This window comes from Formica exsecta, unplaced genomic scaffold (assembly GCF_003651465.1).
Source record: "Formica exsecta isolate Colony F162 unplaced genomic scaffold, ASM365146v1 scaffold2, whole genome shotgun sequence".
Lineage (NCBI taxonomy): Eukaryota > Metazoa > Arthropoda > Insecta > Hymenoptera > Formicidae > Formica > Formica exsecta.
This window is the reverse complement of record NW_021849297.1, coordinates 4,428,188-4,446,500: the sequence shown is the minus strand read 5'-3', so window position 1 is coordinate 4,446,500 and position 18,313 is coordinate 4,428,188. Positions and strand designations below refer to the sequence as shown.

Below are 18,313 nucleotides of genomic sequence, written 5' to 3'. Positions count from 1 at the left end.
TATGCATGTATATACTATTTTTAGACGATTTAAAACTCTAATGCGATTCTTAGCATTCATTCGATTCTATATATTCAAAAGTGCTTAAACTTTGCAACAATGTGGCCTTCATAAATACTTATTGGCAATTCTTTGCTGAGAAGCAAACAAGGCAAGGCGCCATTAAACAACGTTCACAGGACGTCCGAATGAATTAACGAGTGCCACCGGTTAAAAGGCGAATTATTACATAATTGCTTATATTGACTCGTATATGCTTTCAATCATCTCTTTGCACGTAAGTACTTTATATTCTATATAAGTATAATTATACGCGTACGCGCGCGCCGTACATCCGCGCAAATTCATCATGACAAAACCTCCATTTTACCGACGTCCCTTTTTTATTCATCCGTACGCAAAGATCTATAATTACACATTTGGGAAATAATCGCTATAATTATTCGCTTTGAAATATATTTTTTCGCGCTTATCTTTTTCTCGTTACAGAATGTGCGCGTGTTCCGTGTGCGTCGCACAGGTGATCGCAAATGAGATGTACATATAATATATCCTTATCCCTCTCTCATTCGTGTAGATGTTTCTCGTGTGTGCGTGTGTGAGGACCGTAATACGCGTCTAACTTTTAGTTTCTTAATACGACAAAACTCATAGACGAGAAACATGAACGCTAAATAATAATTAAAGAAACATGTGTCATTTCACCGGGCTCGGGCCAAATTACGTCCTCATAGCTGGTACCATTTCTTATCTTTATACTTGAGCATCAATCCATGAGCGCCTTGCGAAAAGTTCTCAGCCTCCGACATCATGCGCGCAGATCGTTCCTCGAGCTGCGATAGCTTCTCGCCGCGCTCCACAACCATTTGATGTGCTATATTTACTTCTCCCGTTGCGCTAGTTACTCGCTCTCGAATAGCGTCGTTTGGTCCTGGAATGTGTTTCGCTACTGTGCGCGATGCACGACCGCTAGATTCCCCGACTGCAATCGATATCGGTATAGACATTAATTCCGGATTTTATTAAATTTTTTATTTAAAAATTTTTTTTTTTAAATATCCACTTACACAGCTCCTCTCGGTCAAGACTTCTCGAACCTCCACCGAATAAACCTTTAAAGAAACCTTCTTTAGGCGGTTCTGGCATATCATGACCGATAAATAAATCACCCATCATCTCCGTCAATTCAGCGCTAAAAAATAAAGAATACGTCTTATTAATTGATAAATTAAATTATATTAAATTTAATTATTAATTATTAAATCAAAAACTCAATGTTCAGTATATTAATATTAGTCTTATATATGAGACTAAAAGTAATAGTTATTTTTTATTAAAGTAAGAGTAAAACAAATGTGTAAAACAATACCAGAATTCACTCGAAACGGAAAACTTCTGAATTTCCATAGGTGAAGAAAGATATAAACCATGGCCTCGATTGCTGAAGCAAAGCGTCTTTGCGATCCTGTAAAAAAATGCGCAAGCCAGCTTTACTGCAATGCGTTATTTCATAACTAATATAGATTATACGAAAAATGGCAATATCAGGGTACAACTGTAAAAGAGTGTCGAGTGTGCGGTTTTATATACATATAGCATAAAGCTCTGGTAGGTAATAAAAACCAGTTTGTAGGTAGTTAAAGAGGGTTTGAATCGCGTGAGAAACACTTTCCTATGTGAAACTAGTATGAAGCTGATGGCAAAATTATGAAATCGAAAAAAGATGATATATTGCACGCAAGGCACATTGTGTGTTGTGTAAAGATTTTACATATGGTGAGCTGTACTTTATAGATGACTTACTGATCGGTATCGCCATTAACAAAGAGTTGATGACCCCATATGCTCAACATGGGGTCTACAATGCCATGTTTTGTAGTCTGAAAACTGTTAGAGATTACAGAGACAGGAGGAAAGTGAGCGCTCGACCATACACGGATTAATATACAATTTATTACGTTATTTTTTTACGTTATTATAATTAGCATTAACCCTTAAAACACAGCTAACCCAATTAGTTTTTAAAAGGACTATACGCACGATATATTTTGTTTTTTGTATATGTATAGAAAAATTTGTAAGTGAAAAAGACGAGAAAATGATAAATGTTGCCTGAAAGTCCGTAGTGTAGTGCCAGATTTTGCTAAATAGAAATCGTAAATATATATGATAAAGTAAAGATATTTTCAAGTGAAAAGATTAGAACTTGCATAGATGAAAAATTGCCATAAAAAAAGCCAATTTTATATCGCGTGGTTGTGAAACATTACATTACATACAAAAAAAATGTAATTAAATTGAAACGGAAAATATTTTCATGTTAATGTAGCGTAAACACTACTTAGCAAATTCGCATTTTCATTCGTTTCACAACACTGCATCATTCTCTGCAAATGTAGCATATATGCTTCAAGATAAAGAAGTGCAGTAGAAGTGCTCGTAGAAAATACTACAAATGAAGCATGCTCAAATTGTATTAAGGGTTAACGAGTGCATTTATTGCAGAGAAAAGTCACATGCTAACGGTACTGTTAATTGCTATCAATTCATTTCATTAATAGATAATCATATATGTGTAAAAGTAATATTTATTATATAAGTATGTGAAAATTATTGCTACTCTTTGTATTTATTCTAGACGATATTTTATAAATATAAGTTATTAACACACACATCGGTAAAAAAGTACGTAAATACGTAAATTTTTACAAACTTATATAGCTCTTTCCTAGACATTCGCGCAGTTTATTCTTAATATATATAAAGATATTCTCCAAAAGTGTGCCACATTATTTATTTCTGATAATATTCGGTCTTATACAATTAAACTTATGTTTTTAAAATTGTTTTATAAATTACATTAAAATACAATGACAATAATTGTAAATGGTTAAAACTTGATATATATTTAATGATTGCACACTTCTAGAAAAAATTGTAGCAACACACATAATTAATATAGAATTTTATAGAAAATGAATATAAGAAATTGTAAAATATTCTTGAAGTAAGAGAATAAGTATCTGATAATTATATCTTTACGTATATCAGTCGCACGGTATATCTGATTTCGGTACTTTACCTAAATCTACTCGATGAGTTTCAAATTTGCGTTGTTTATTCTACTGCGAATAAATATAAAATTTAAGCGACGATAAGAGAATAAGCAAGATTTTTATTATGTACCAATTTCATGCGTCGAAATATTAAAATATCTAAAAAATAAATGATCAGCTATATAAATAGAGCAGAGAAACTTTGCTATAGATGCTTCAAAAATATAGATTTAAAAGTTGCTTATGCAGCAAATAAGACTTTGCCTGTAAATAATACATAATTTATGGCCATCGTCTTTAATAAAAAATCTCTGAATTCTTCTTTTTTTTTACCTTTTAAAAGCTATCTCCTACTTTGTGTTTTCTAATAAGAAATTATTACGTATATATAGCATGTTTAAAAATATCGCAATTTAATACCAAATATCCATTTTTCAACCTATCAATTATATAATTTCTCTGTAAAATATTAGAACTGTGAATAAAATTTTATTTAATTTTAAAAATTTATTGACAGCTGGGGAAGATATACAAAAAAAAGATTTCTTCTAATTTTTTTATCAACTTAGTTTTTTTTTTGACATGTTCTTTTGCGATAATATGATATTTTTAATGTAAAATTATAATAAAAATAATTTATATGCAAATTTAATTAGTATACTCTTTGAAAAAAAAAGAATTAATTGTATTGCTTCAAATATTGGTGCATTTGAAAAAATACAGGAAATTATTACAAATGTTAATATTATTGGTATAGCACCGTTAATTTATAATTAAATAGATATGCGACGAACGTATGTTATATTTTAATATACGTATACCATTCCTAATTCTGGATTGTGTGGTACATGAAATATTCTTAATACTTTTTAATGTATATATGTACTATTTAATATAGTACATTATAAGAATAAAAAATGTAGAAACTTTTGCAATATTACAATAGCGTATAGTGCAACGCATCATGTGCAAATATTGTCACTATATTGCCTTAACAGAGCTAAAATAAAAAGGTCAGAAAGAGAGAAGGGTTACTGTTCTTACCTCAAGTCTATAAGAGGTAGAAAATCAACGTCTATCAGCGGTCTAAGACTAGGCAGACTGTACGTCGTGATGTGACCATTGGAAACATAACATACCAGACAGACATTTTCTAGACAGAAATGTTTAAAAAATGAAGCTCTCCGCGAATGGATTACATATCTTGAGATAATTACATGTAGCAAACATAATAATAAATCTAAATAACAGTTATATCCCTATATTCGCGTTATGTAAAAAATATAGATTACGTAAAAATATATATACCTTTCAGTGATGTAACCTCTGCTTTAATTACGATATGAGTATCCGCCAGCTGTTGTCTATATACACAGTTTTGGGAGGGTAACGCTACAACTCTCGCTTGCTTTTCCGATGCAAGCACAACAAATTGTCTGTCTTCAAAATTATCCCCGCTGACTTGCGTGTTCGCCGACGGTGACATTCGGCTATTTGTACATTTAACTTGACTCTCTTTAATAGAAATCCATTTTGTTAATGACATATATTACATATAATATATAGTCCTATATGTAATATATGTCATATTAATATATTATTATACAACAATTATATATTGCACATAGGATTCTTTTAAAATAAACATAAAAGTCATAGAAAATACGAGCTACATTATGACATTAATTTTTGTTCTCTCACGGATATACATATATGATTATTAAAGGAAATGAAACCTACTGTTGCGTTCTTTGCCATCCGTGTTTTCGTCTTTCCAAGACTCGAATGAATATGGAATCAGAGCGCCGTTGCAATCTAAGAATGACATGGATAGGATACAACCCTTGAGTTTGAAAGTAGATCCATCTGCGCACAATTAAATCCATATTAAAATTCATGTTACTTGTTCTTGAGCGGTTTTAAACAAAAAGATCGTACTGTGCTTTTTAAAATTATATATTTTATTAAACGCTGAGAAAATAATCATAAATAAGGTTTGCTTACTACAAGTAGACACAACCACTGGATGAGCATGACGTTCGCCATGGGCAGGTGTATTGAATACAACAGTCTGTACAGATCCCAGAGACGTGCCAATCCATAAAGTTGGCATGCCGTTCGTATCTTAAAAAAATAAAATAAAATTATTACAAATTTTTTCCGCGTTAAATTATTGTAAATAATTTACTCCGCGTTAAATTATGCAAATAATTTACTAGCATCGTAAAAACGAGAGGTTCTAATATAATTAATCCTTTAGTATTCTTAAATAACTTTACGCGATGTCTCGTCGATGAGAGCGAGAATAAATAATAATTATTCATCGAGTTAACGGCATTAATATAAAGAAAATTGTAATATACAACATACATAATATATGCAACACAGACATGCGTAAAATAAAAATGGTTCACGAATATTATAAAAATTAAACTCTGGCTATATGAAAATCATTAAACTGGTTTACTTACCATTTTTTTTCGTATAAGAATCCGCAAATGTAAGGCAGCTTATGGTTTCTGTGGTGATATTTTCGAGGGACGACATACTCGAGCTCCTTGATCGTTGGAAGGAACCGTCGAATTTGTCTACCCGACCAGCGATCCCAAAAGAAAATTATCGATTATTTATAGAATAAAAATGTTCCATTTTTTTAACTACTAAGAAGCATGCACAATAACTATTGAAATTATTTTCGACACGTTTACATCATCTTTACGTAGTGTATCATATATCGCAAAGTGTAACTAGCGGAATTAGAACATTTATATATTAGAGACAGAGCGCAGCTTCAAGAGGACAGTAATAATAATGATCGTGATGATGAGAAATGCTCAGTATGACAACGACGACGATGACGATGACAATAATAATAATAATAACAGCGACAGCAACAACAACAACTATCACGCTTAGTGTCTCTCGACTGCACAGTTCATATATTAATTACCCTTCGCAGACTTTAGACTTATCAGGATTTATGAATATATCAAGTCAATTGTAAATTTACACAAACACATACATACAAAGACGCACACAGGTTCACACGTACGCACACACGCATATGTACTATCGTGTTCAGTTTGCGTAGAATATTTTCGCGTTCGCAGACTCATGTCAGTTAATCTCATATAAGTAAGCTAAATAGACGAGCGGCACGACGAAGAATTACTCTTGCATGCACGCGTAAAGTATTCGAGTGATCTCCGGGTTATGTGGTGACGAAAATATCATCACAACATAAAAATCGATCAAGTTCTCCGTAATTCAAACATAAATCAGGCCAAACCAATGCGTTTCGTATAAGCTTGGTATAATTTAAAGATAAAATTTGTAAGATGCTTTATATATATTTTCAACCATAAGCAGTTTTGCAAAAGTAACAATCGAAATACACAATTGAATGTTAAACAATATATCGTTTTCTGAACATAATTTTTTCAGCACAATATATTACTTAATGCCATTGCCATGTAATATAAAATTGAAATAGATGTAATAGTTGTTTTGCACATGTATAATGAGTATAGTTGTATTGTCTGAATATTGTTTCGTAAATTTATTCTTTCCTATATATTTTTTTTAGAAATGTACGCGTTTCAAATAAAATATTTGGGATATAGCGATACGAATAAATCGAGTCTATTTATAAAAAAAAAAAACTTACGTTTCAGGTTTTGCACATATGACACTTTTAATAAATAGATAAAAGTTAACACGTGATGCTATTGTGCAAACAAATCGCTTTTTTTAAAAAAATCGTTACAATTATATAACATTTATATAACAACACGATAAAAGATTACGTTAATATGCAACAGATAAATTGTTTTACAAATGCGGAGAGAAAACGATGAGCTTTAAAGATATAAAGATGTGTATTTTTTTGTTCAAGTCTATGAGATGTTGACATGTAATATTTGATCCCTCCGACATTTTTGCACATTTAGTTTGTAAAGTCCGTCTTATTATCGGTATATTCACACAAGGTGCGTCTTAGATTGTGCATCGAGCTGAGAAGTAGCTATTTGAGATGCAACGTTATAGATCACATAAAAGAAGCAGAAATCAAAAGCTTGCCACATAGGCGAAAAGGAAAAGAGTAGAAAAGAGTATCTCTTTTCGAGGGTGCAGTGTGACAACTAGAGATCACGCAGTCCAGATGGATGTGCCATTTTTGTGTTTATTTAGAAAAGATCCACTAAAGAGCATATACAAGTCAGAAAGAAAGAGATGCATCGTAGTGTGAGAGAGAAGTCACTATCGAAGTCACTTTCACAATCAGATCAGTAAAGACCAGACAGTATCTATTGATTCTAGACAATAGAAAAACGTACGTGCTGCAAGGATCTCGGAAACAACGTTGCTTATGATTTTACAAATTATAAACAAAGAAAAAAAGATTGCTGTTTAATATAACTTTTAAAATCAATCCGGGAAAAAATTAATTTTATAGAGTAAGAGCGAGAGGAATATAAATATTGCGTTGGAAAAATAGATATGTATATAATATAATATCAAACAATTAATTATTAATGTATAGAAATATATGTATATTTTTCTATATATATAATTAATCAATTATAATGATATTAATCAATTTTCTGAGATATATATAAAATTTAATATGAGGTAGAGCAACGTCGCGCGAAAGATCCAGCGCTTTCCACGCTTAAAAGATTTGATCCGAGAAGAATCGTTCTATTCACAAGAAAATCAAACTAAAAGTCAAGCGATGAGAGAAGAGTAGCTTTTCCATTCGGTGTCACAGAGAGAAAGAGAATAATATATCGGTGGTCTACGTAGTCCATACATAAATATTTAAAATTACAATTAGCTGTCGACACAATACTACCAAAGCTGCTATACTGTCTGGTGTTGGTGAGGATATTCTGGTAGTTCAAAGACGCTTGAGGGACGGCTGAGGAACTTCTCATCTCCGTGCTACGCTGAGCGTAGAATAGCGAGACTGTCGGAAAAGCGGCGGTAGCGCCCGAGGCGGAATCCACCTCGAAGTGAGTGGTAGCGGTGCTCAGACACTTCTGGAGCTTCCTTATACCCTGGGCGCGCGGATGACGTTGATCTAACGTGACACCCTTGCGAGACGCTTGCATATTAATTTCCTCGTCGGTACCGCTAATCGCGCCGGCGACGGCATTACGAGTAGTACCCGAGCGAGTTACGCAAGCACCCGCATTAGAACCTCCACCACCGTCACTATTGTAGGCGCCGTTACTGCCACCGCCGCCGCCGCCGCCGGTGCTACAACCATCACTATTATCACCATTGTCACCTCTCTCACCACCAACACCCACTGTACTTCTTCCTGTCACCGGCAATACGCACATCCCGTTCATCTACAAATCAGTGACAAGTCAAATGTGGAGGAAGTAAACGACTTGGTCGTTGCTTTCGTTTATAAAGCAAATTTATATATGCGGATTGGAATTTTTCTATGGAAATGAGCGCGGACTTTTATCAAGCTTCCATCAAAACGAGAAAACAGAAAGGTATGAAAAATAAATTATCACAGTTGCGTGGATTTATACAGTATTTTCACAGTTAGCGGATTATTATATAAGCGTATGGTGTTACCTACGTATCTTACGCGTTCTATTTTATCGTTTATTCGCGTCTTTTTATAGAAACTTCTTTTTTATTACAATATTGATTAATTAAGAACGGAAATATAAAACTAAAATACTCATTATACAAGCGTAATAAAAATATGAAAAATATCAAAATATTAAACGAAAAGCAGAGAGAGACATGTGTGTGTGTGTATTATAACTTATAACAATGTATATTTTAAAATGTTAAGTTTCACAAAAGTATCATTAATTTACTTTGATATACTGTATATAATGAGGCAAAATATATTACGGAAAAATTTTAATTATCTAAACATGCTTTATAAATTCTTCTTATGTAGAGTTACATATACATATGATTTCTCACCCTAAAATCGAAAAATCCATTAAATATAATAATGAAGTTGAATAGCGCTGGCGGAAAAAGAAATGGTCAACAATTATTTTTTTGGGGAATTGTCTCATAATATTCACAAACAATAATTGCACTCTATTAAATGACACATATATACGAAAGCGTTTCAATAAAGAAACTTTTTTGTTTTTTCAGTAGAATTTTATCGTATGTTAAAATTCATGATAACATATCAGAAGCCTTCTTCTCATGTTGTTCCGATAACAATGTGATAAATCTTCATCTCGAGAAGATCCTACTTAGAAAACAATGATTCTTCAGAATCAATCATATCGAAATAGCATGATGAAAGTTTACGTCAGAATAGATGTTTGTGTAAATCTGACGTGTATGTTCATTAGGAAAATCAGAAGATTAAGCTTTTTCTTTGCCATCACATGACTGTATGTTTTATCGCGCCGGTACGAAACGACTGACATCCCTCGATAAAGACAGATCGAAAACACTTCGATTTATTCGATTGGGCTTTGCCTCGACTATTCAAAAGATGATTTGTCGAGCGAATTTGGGTGTGAAATAATATTTGTTGTCATTGTTGTTGTCTGCACTGGGGATGACATTATGGAAGATCTCGTTGAGAGAAAAAATGATAAACGCTTGCTCGTGTATGCACATCTTGTTTCTCGCTATGTGGAATATCAGAATATTATGCAGAGTCCTCTATAGTAGTCAGTCAATGTCGAGATAGAAATTTGAAAGAGTTGGACTCATAAAATGTCCTGTCAGCAGCGTTTATATAACGCACATTACATATAATTCACGCCTTAATTTAATCAATAAAAGAAAATGACTTTGTCTTGTTGTCATTGATGATGCCACGATCATCAGTGTTGTTATTATTATTACTATTGCTATTTGCGTGCAAACCATCGAAAAAATTTCCAAAAGCTTTGAAAGCAATATTGTACCGAGAGAAAGGTGTCTGTGGATAATATACTCGTATGTTGGAAAGTAAGAAGAGAAAAATCATAATTTTTCTACATGTAGACTTGAAGACAAGTGGAAGTCGATGTCAATCGTATTCGAGAGATATGTCAATAGTCTACGAATAGAATCTGATTTTTGGATTATTGTGATCAAGCTACATAGGATGATAAGAACACTGCCTATTAATTTGTAATGTGTAATATCATACATCTTGACTGAGAACTTGCTGTCAAGGTGTGTACTTTTCTCTCGGTGATAAGACAACTGCCAAAATATGAAAAACCTTATTTTTACCTGAATCGAGCTTGCTGTCGGGGAAGACCGCAAAATTGATTTGAACCTGAAAAAGTGTTAAAGTAGAATTTCTTCAAATTCGTATTGTACAGTGTAAAGTGTAGATAGAGGACTTGGCATCAGTACGAACGGAGTAGTGTTATTTCCTGTTGATATTCCCGCAGTAGGAGGGGGTATTTCCCACATTTTACGAGCATAAGAACAATGTTTATAAGGAATAAATGTAGCCATAAAACTTGGAAACGAAGTTGACACAAATGGATATCAAGGCCAAACGGGAGGCGATGCACTTTCCAAATATCTACTACGCATTCCAGGTATATTGGTAACCTAGGGGTGGGAATGACTAGAAAAATCTTAAATATGTACGGTGAATCCCGATCTATTGACCTATCGAAATCATCAACGCGAATAAATTGCATACTAAGGACGGTTCGGCAAGATAATGCTTTATGAAAAGGCAATCGATGCAGTTTAGTGAAGCGTTGATATTCTTTAAAATGTATTTTTCTGAAAATAGTATCAGAAACATTACATTTGTGAATATAAATTGAATATATCCGCGCAGAGATATTTACATTCGACAAATGCAAATACGCAAATTATTTGCGTATTTTACGGCATAATTTATACTTCGTAGCCTGTCTCGACAATTTTATATTATTATTATGCCTGTAGTATTGTTTTCACACACAGTAAGAACTTGCAATGTTATACCAAATCGTAGCACTGATTGTATTATTTAAATTTGAAAATTTATGACTTACGCATAGAGAGGCACTTTCTGATCAAAATCAGGAATGCATTTTAAAGAATCATCATTTTCAGCGTACATTGCGTTGTATATTATTTTCTCTAGCAGGGAATATTGTCCGCACTCTTCTCTATTAATTATAAGGCCTTTTCTTCATAACCGAAGAAACGTCGACACACTTCGGACAAGCCTAATAATAATTATCGATGAATTTATTGACTGACCATTATATTAGACTCTACATCTCTCTCTTGCGTGACCAAATTTCACAGCACAGTGTCTCTCTTATTCCACATAACTATATATATTTATTTTACAAGAAAAATATACGTTAATCAATTACTTTGCGTATTAATTAAAATCGATGGTATCTTCCAAGCTTCTGCTCTCACGTTCTTGCAAAACAAGAGCTAAGTTATTTATTTCTATCGTATTTAATTATTGAAAACTAGGAAGAAATTATGTGTTAGAATTTAAATAAATATAATTAAAAATATATAGAAATATATAATAACTTTCTTTATATATAAGTTTTTTACGCGTATTAAAATATATGCAAAACATGCTCTTTAGAAACATAATAAACACAAGATAAATTGCTACCGTCCATTTCCTTTTTAATGACATATAGAAATGTCTATCAATAATATTTAGATTGCATTATAATAGCACTGCTATTTCATCAATATGCATTTGTATTCGACATGCAATAAGTAAAGAATACTTATAATGGATAACTAGAAATTTGCGAGCTATTTTATTCAGATTTATGTATACGTGAATATTTATCAGATTTATGTGATCTATTATGTATTCAAAAATTTGAAAGCTGTTAGTATTTAATATTCGTCTGTTTGTATAAGACATATATCGTTAGTAATGTTTAGAGCTATTAAGAATTATCGCAACGATTTTCTTGCAAGAGTACATGTGTATTAGAAGCTATTATTGTTATTTAAATATTAATTGATTAACTTAAATATTAATATTAACTGTTTCACATAAACCTTTGATGATGACATGTTATAATGAAAGCCAATATTGGGTAAGAAAATGAAACTTGTCATACTTTTCTCGCGAAATTATATAAGGATTATATTGAAATATTTAAAATATTGAAATATTTATTTTTCTCCACAATAATATACAAATTGATAATAATAAATTCCCAATTGAAATGTAGAGAGAAAAAAAGAGAAAATATATTTACTCTATTATTGGAAGTTTAATATATTTACTCTGTTTTAAAATTAAATGAATATAAAGTTTATTAAGTCTAAAATATGCATAATCAAATATCGATAGTTGAATGATACTTCAGTTTATAATTTATTACAGATTACCCAATCTTGGCAAAGATGTAATTAATATGAGTTGTGTTAACGTTTCCTCTGGAAATAATCATGAACGCATCTAAGAGCATCCTAGGCTTTGTATTAAAAAAAAAAAAAGAGGCAGAAGCACGTCCAGGACCAGCCGAGCTCTCTCTATGGTTAGTCTACACCCACCAGTTCTCAATCACAAATACAAATGCAATTTCATTATTAATCGCACGTTTCCCGATCGAGGAAGATTTCGATCGTTAGATTAATTACACGCACACATTCACATTTAACGTGAAAATCTAACGAAGTAATATATCTCTAAGGACACACGGACGACACAAAACGCTTTTCTACGTTAGATATAAACACTTACTGAATCTTCTTATAAGATTGCAGGTGAATGATTCGGAGGTAGCGTTCTCTTCGCATCTTAGGTCACAAACGGTCGTCTCGTTCTTGGAAAATTTCAGATTCGGCACCGAGAGTAAGCGGCTTTCTCTCTTTACCTGCTTGATCTTGGCGATACGTTTCAATCGCGGCGGTTTTAGCTCGTTTTCAGGCAAAGATAGATTCATCGGTCTCACTACTTCGGTTTTTACACCGATATTGCCGTCGTTTATTATCATTTTCTCGTTCTCGTTTTCGTTCGTAGGGCTTCTAGCCTCTTGCATTTCTCCCTTCCTGTCGTCGATCTGAGGACTCTCGTGTCCCGGAGACTGATTCTCCGGTGACAAAGAGGATTCAGAGTCGACACTTTCGACCGGTGACAGCGAACGACTCGTGCTGGCCGTTTCGTTGATATTGCAGTAAAATGTGGAAGACTTTTGACTGCCAGTATCGCCGCTTGTCTGCTGACATTGGGGTACTTGCATGAGCCCCGATGACGAGCTCTTTCGGAAACATAAAGACGAACATTGTAAACGTAAAACGACATTAGATTCGAGAAGATAAGCAAAAGGATAATGCTGTTATCCATTACAAAAAGCAATTTCCGGTATAAGCGCACAAAATAAACTTTTTTCCACTCACAAAAGATATTTTTTTTATAATCATATAATTTTTCATATAATGTAAGAGAATTTTGATGTTTCCTTTATAAAATTACGAATTAAAGAGAAGAAAAAGTCATTGCTTTTATGTTGTATTGCACTTATAAGAACATATATGCATATATGTACATATAAATGACGCAGAGATTTATGAATGCAATGGCTGCGCTACAAGCTAATTTATGTATGTATATTTAAAATGCCATACAATTTAAATATTTCGCGAAAATATTAACTGGTAGCAGTGGAAACACAAAAAGAACTTAAAATTACTGTGACTTTTGTTAATCACATAAAGAAAGAGAAGAATAGTTAAGAAAAGAATAATTAAAGCACGTATTAAAAAGCATACAAGTACCCCATTCTGAGAAGACACCAAAGATGGTGTAAAAGTATTTTTGATCTTCAGATCAACCTTGCTCAGTTGTCTCTTGAGACTAAATCCCTTCCAACCTTGAATTTTTTGACACTCGTCGTCGTTTCCCGTTTTATTGTGTTCGTTCGTAGATTCCTCCCCACTCGATTTATCGCTATTGTTTCCGGTCTGACTCTCATTCGGAAGAGACACTTGTTGAGTTGAATCTGCTATCCTTGTAACTACTGGCTCGGATTCCATCGCGGATTCTCGTTGACTCTGATGAATTTAAGATGTTGTGCTTTGCATAATCAATCAGTTTGCAGGTAAAGAGGGATTTTTTACATACATACATATACATGTCATATATCATATACATATACATATATATAGTTACATACATATACATATATATATATATATTTTTTTTTTTAAATACAATTTTTTTTTTAGAATTGGGTCTAATAATATATATATCTATATAAAATATTGGACCTAATTCTAAAAAATGATATTTAAAAAAATTTCATTATGTAATTTTCGCGTTCGTGTTCCGTAAGTGTCCACTAATAGTGGTGTAGACTAATCCCTTATTATCGTGCTGTTATATGATCTGCCGTGATCTGTAAACGCGTGAAACATGCCTAAGAACAAGCGCAATTCAAATCCAAATTGAAAGCTATCGCAAACATATGGTCACTTGTCACTTCCCAAGCTCGTGAAAATTTTATATCGAAGAGTGCAGACAGGCTAATAATTATATATCTATAATTTTTTTCTTTTACACGAATAAATCTGTCTGCCTATAAGAGCTAACAAAATGCCTAAGATGCTCGTAGAAACGTAGGCCTTTGTATTTAGGATATCGCTAGTCAACGAAATATCGTAATGTATCTTATACAAATGAATATTATATATTTGTCAAACTTATCTCGTTTTTTTAAACAATTATTTATAATGTTAAATAAATTTTCTAAGTGTATATAGAGTATTTCAAAATTTCAGTATTGTTTGCATTATTGAATCGTTATCGATAAAGAGAGATATCATAAAGAAAGATTCAAACTCAAGAAATATGGTATGTACCATTGTTATCATACGATTTATCTAATATGATTTATATAAACAGAAAGAGATACAATTAAAATCGCTGACACCTTTACGAATGACTTATAATTCTTGCTGTGGAAAATATCTACAGTTTTCTCGAGAAAAGAGTAGCAAGTGAGAGCACAAATATTGATTCTCGACGATACTAGAAATCTCTGAAAAAATAATTTACGATAAAGAATATGCATACAACATCAGCTTATACATATAGCTGATGAGTTAGTGTACATATTTCATATCTGTGTGCAATGGTCAAATTATAAATCTTATCTATATATTCGCGTATAAAATAAGCAAAACGAGATTCAACACATCTACATTGATAATATATGTACTAACATTTACATTTACTAAGCATGCGAGTATATAAATACTGCTGGAAGATAATTGGATACTAGTTTTATAAAATAACTCTGTGAGAACAATTGTACCATTTGTCTGATAATATAATTCCCGTTTAACTTGCTTTAAAGCATAAATGAAAAGTTAGAGATAATCTTAAACAATGTATGTATGCATTACATCAGTAAGATGACAGTACTAGGCGCTGATAAAATTAGGACAAGCACAAATTTACTTTTACGATAAAGGCGAGGGATTGAATTGTAATCTGTAATAATATTCACAAAATTCTGGCCCGTAAAAATTAAAATAATTATTATATAATAATTTATAGTTTGACTTAAAGTTTGAACTTGAGATTTAATAAAAATATATATAAAATCTGTGTCAAAGAGCTTCTAGAGAACATTTTCAATATTAAAACTTCGAATCAAATGTTGTTCCTAATCACGAAAACATTACAAAATTCTATTTTACTTGTAACACATTTGTAGTGTGTGAATATATCTTTAGTCACCTGCTAGATATCTCATCAATAATTGAGCAATGCTGACATTTACTGATGTGATGTATATACGTAGCTGAAACATGTTATTATTATTATTAAATAAACACGTTTTGTTTCTGTGCTAATAAACACACTGTACACATTAAGAATATATTCTTTTTTCTAAAAATATTGTCATATATTATCTACAGTGACAAATTTCTGATTTCTAACACAAAAAGCACTACACTACCAATTAAATATTACGTTCATATAAATGTGACAAATAATATTGTTTAAATCGATTACTATCTGTTAACATAATGTAGTGAATACCAACTATCACGAATCAAATTATATGTAATTACAAATAGAACGTCCGTGTTAAGTACATTCAATAATAAGATTTCATCTTTAATTTTTCCTTAATGATTTTCTCAAGCATGATTTCTCAAATATTTAATAGATGATGATGCTTTATCATATTAATGACATCTCAAATTTGAGATTCGTCAACATACCTGACAATTCTCTATCTTATAATATGTCATGTATATAAATACATGAAAATTACTTGAGCACTGCAAATGTTCGATGTATGACTTATGTTGCATATTTATTTTTCTCATGCATTACTATATATATTAATAATAATCTCTAACATACATTATATGATAAAAAAGATTTACGAATAACATTATAAATTTATCACACTAACTCTCCTCACAAATGATCGAGCCGTGAAATAAATTGTTCCTATATATTATGCAACAACTGCATTTTCTTGTCTTTGCATAGAAACGCACTTGATAAGCCGACAAATAATCGTTGCACAAGTGATTTCGAAAGCTCTGCTGCGTTTTTTACGTAATCAGAGGTCACAAATGAAGAAAATCTGTTTTGCACCGTGATATAATAGCTAGAAAAATTGAGGATTTGAATGACAGTCGAAAAATATTACATATTTTTTGTAGGAAATAAGTTTGAAATTTTCACTTTCTAAAAAATAATCAATTTTTAAATATGTAAACTGAAAATAAAATTTAAATACAAACGCGAATAATTTAATAATAATACAAACGCGCGCGTGTACCCACATAAATATTGTGATGATAGTGTATATATATATATATATATTTATGTGTGTACATACATATATCCATCCATCTTTTAAAAAGTAGTATCAGTCTTCAAAGCAAATTAAAATACTAACAATAAGTTATATAATATCAACATCATTAATAACACACATCATATTAATTTAATAATTGTGGTTGTAAATCTCATATTTACATATTTTCATATCAAATCTATGCACATGCACAGATTCCATCAAATGTTTATGTGAGAACCGTTGTCATTCTTGTCATATATTAAGTAATTAACGTTTCTTACTCTTGCTTTTCTATATTATTGTTTCTACTCCTTTTCATTTGTCCATCAGTTACTACATTCAACATGTTATCATCTAATTATAAATTTAATGATAGAAACTGAAATTGTGAATATTTTGCTATTAATATTGCTACCTACTCAAATAATATATAAATAAAGACTAATACTCTCTCTTAACAGAACAACATTACACAATACAAAAAACTATAACAAATTTCCCAACAAAAATATATTTGATCTTACTTGCTTCAATGGTAGACACATAGTTAGCTAAACATTAAATACAAAATATATATATAAATATAACGAAAAAGATCTCTTTTATAAAGTCGCATAAAAAAGAAATAGTATTTAACATTTATGATACATTTATCATAATCGGTTTTTAATTGAAATACAATACTAATAAATGGCTTTATTTTACAATAAAAATAAGCATATATATTTTTAATAATAATATAATATACTTTTTTTTTTTACCATCTTAGTACACCTAATATCTTAGATATAAGTATACACTAACTTAGATTTTTTTTAATATCTTTAACGACTTGCCATAACAATAATTTGTAAAAAAATAAGAAAAAAAATCATATCAATATATATATCATATATAATACATAAAAAAAATTTTAACACGTGGAAAATGACAAGTTTGACCAATAGTTGCCGATGTAAAATCATTCTTTTCGATATATAACAAAAATGTTTACAATAGATTTTTTTTCAAATATATTTTCATTAAATTTTAGAAGCTAGAAGATTGCGTTGTTTAAGTCATCTAGTAAAAAAAAAAAACTTTTAATCCATTAAATATAATACATTGGAAATACAGATTATTCTCTCTCTCCTTGAGAATAATGATAAAAATTGCTAAGCAGCGAAAAAATGTTGTTTATTATAATATGTTTAAAAAAAATAAAATTGAAGTTCTGCATGTAATAAACAAATTAAAAATATGTAAAAAAAGAATATTATTGCATCTAAAAATTTTCTAGATATAAAATATAATGGTCATTTACACACAGTTGTAACTTGGAATACAAAAACGTAGTTTAATTATCTTATTACAAAAATTATATCGTCTTACCATCCAAATTTAAATGCAAACTCTATGTAAATAGTTTAAGCTATATCTATAAATATTAAGAAAAATGTTAATCATGTATGTAGAGAGTAACAAAAAATTTAATAATTTAAAAATTAAATAACC

At 31.1% G+C, this 18,313-nt stretch overlaps 2 protein-coding genes across 9 annotated transcripts in view; one reads left to right on the top strand and one right to left on the bottom strand.

The window, feature by feature from the left end:
• Positions 1-418: 418 nt before the first annotated feature.
• Positions 419-18,313, bottom strand: part of LOC115234484 (syntaxin-binding protein 5) — a 32,323-nt gene continuing 14,428 nt past the window's right edge. Inside the window, exons 13-23 of one of the 8 annotated variants that reach the window (XM_029805604.1) lie at positions 13,770-14,045; positions 12,736-13,252; positions 5,528-5,653; positions 5,061-5,180; positions 4,797-4,922; positions 4,365-4,571; positions 4,101-4,209; positions 1,804-1,887; positions 1,370-1,465; positions 1,068-1,192; positions 419-982 (exon numbers count right to left, since the gene is read on the bottom strand). In XM_029805604.1, coding sequence (XP_029661464.1) covers positions 729-982; positions 1,068-1,192; positions 1,370-1,465; positions 1,804-1,887; positions 4,101-4,209; positions 4,365-4,571; positions 4,797-4,922; positions 5,061-5,180; positions 5,528-5,653; positions 12,736-13,252; positions 13,770-14,045 — 2,040 coding nt within the window. In that variant the 3' untranslated portion in view covers positions 419-728. Of the gene's footprint in view, positions 983-1,067; positions 1,193-1,369; positions 1,466-1,803; positions 1,888-4,100; positions 4,210-4,364; positions 4,572-4,796; positions 4,923-5,060; positions 5,181-5,527; positions 5,654-7,887; positions 8,414-10,283; positions 10,330-12,735; positions 13,253-13,769; positions 14,046-17,343; positions 17,371-18,313 lie in introns of all 8 variants that reach the window. The other 7 variants (XM_029805611.1, XM_029805605.1, XM_029805610.1 and 4 more) reach the window with 7 other exon arrangements.
• Positions 8,438-18,313, top strand: part of LOC115234486 (phosphatidylglycerophosphatase and protein-tyrosine phosphatase 1-like) — a 29,134-nt gene continuing 19,258 nt past the window's right edge. The window contains exon 1 of the mRNA XM_029805617.1: positions 8,438-8,566. The gene's annotated coding sequence lies outside the window, so the exon portion shown is untranslated. The remainder of the gene's footprint in view (positions 8,567-18,313) is intronic.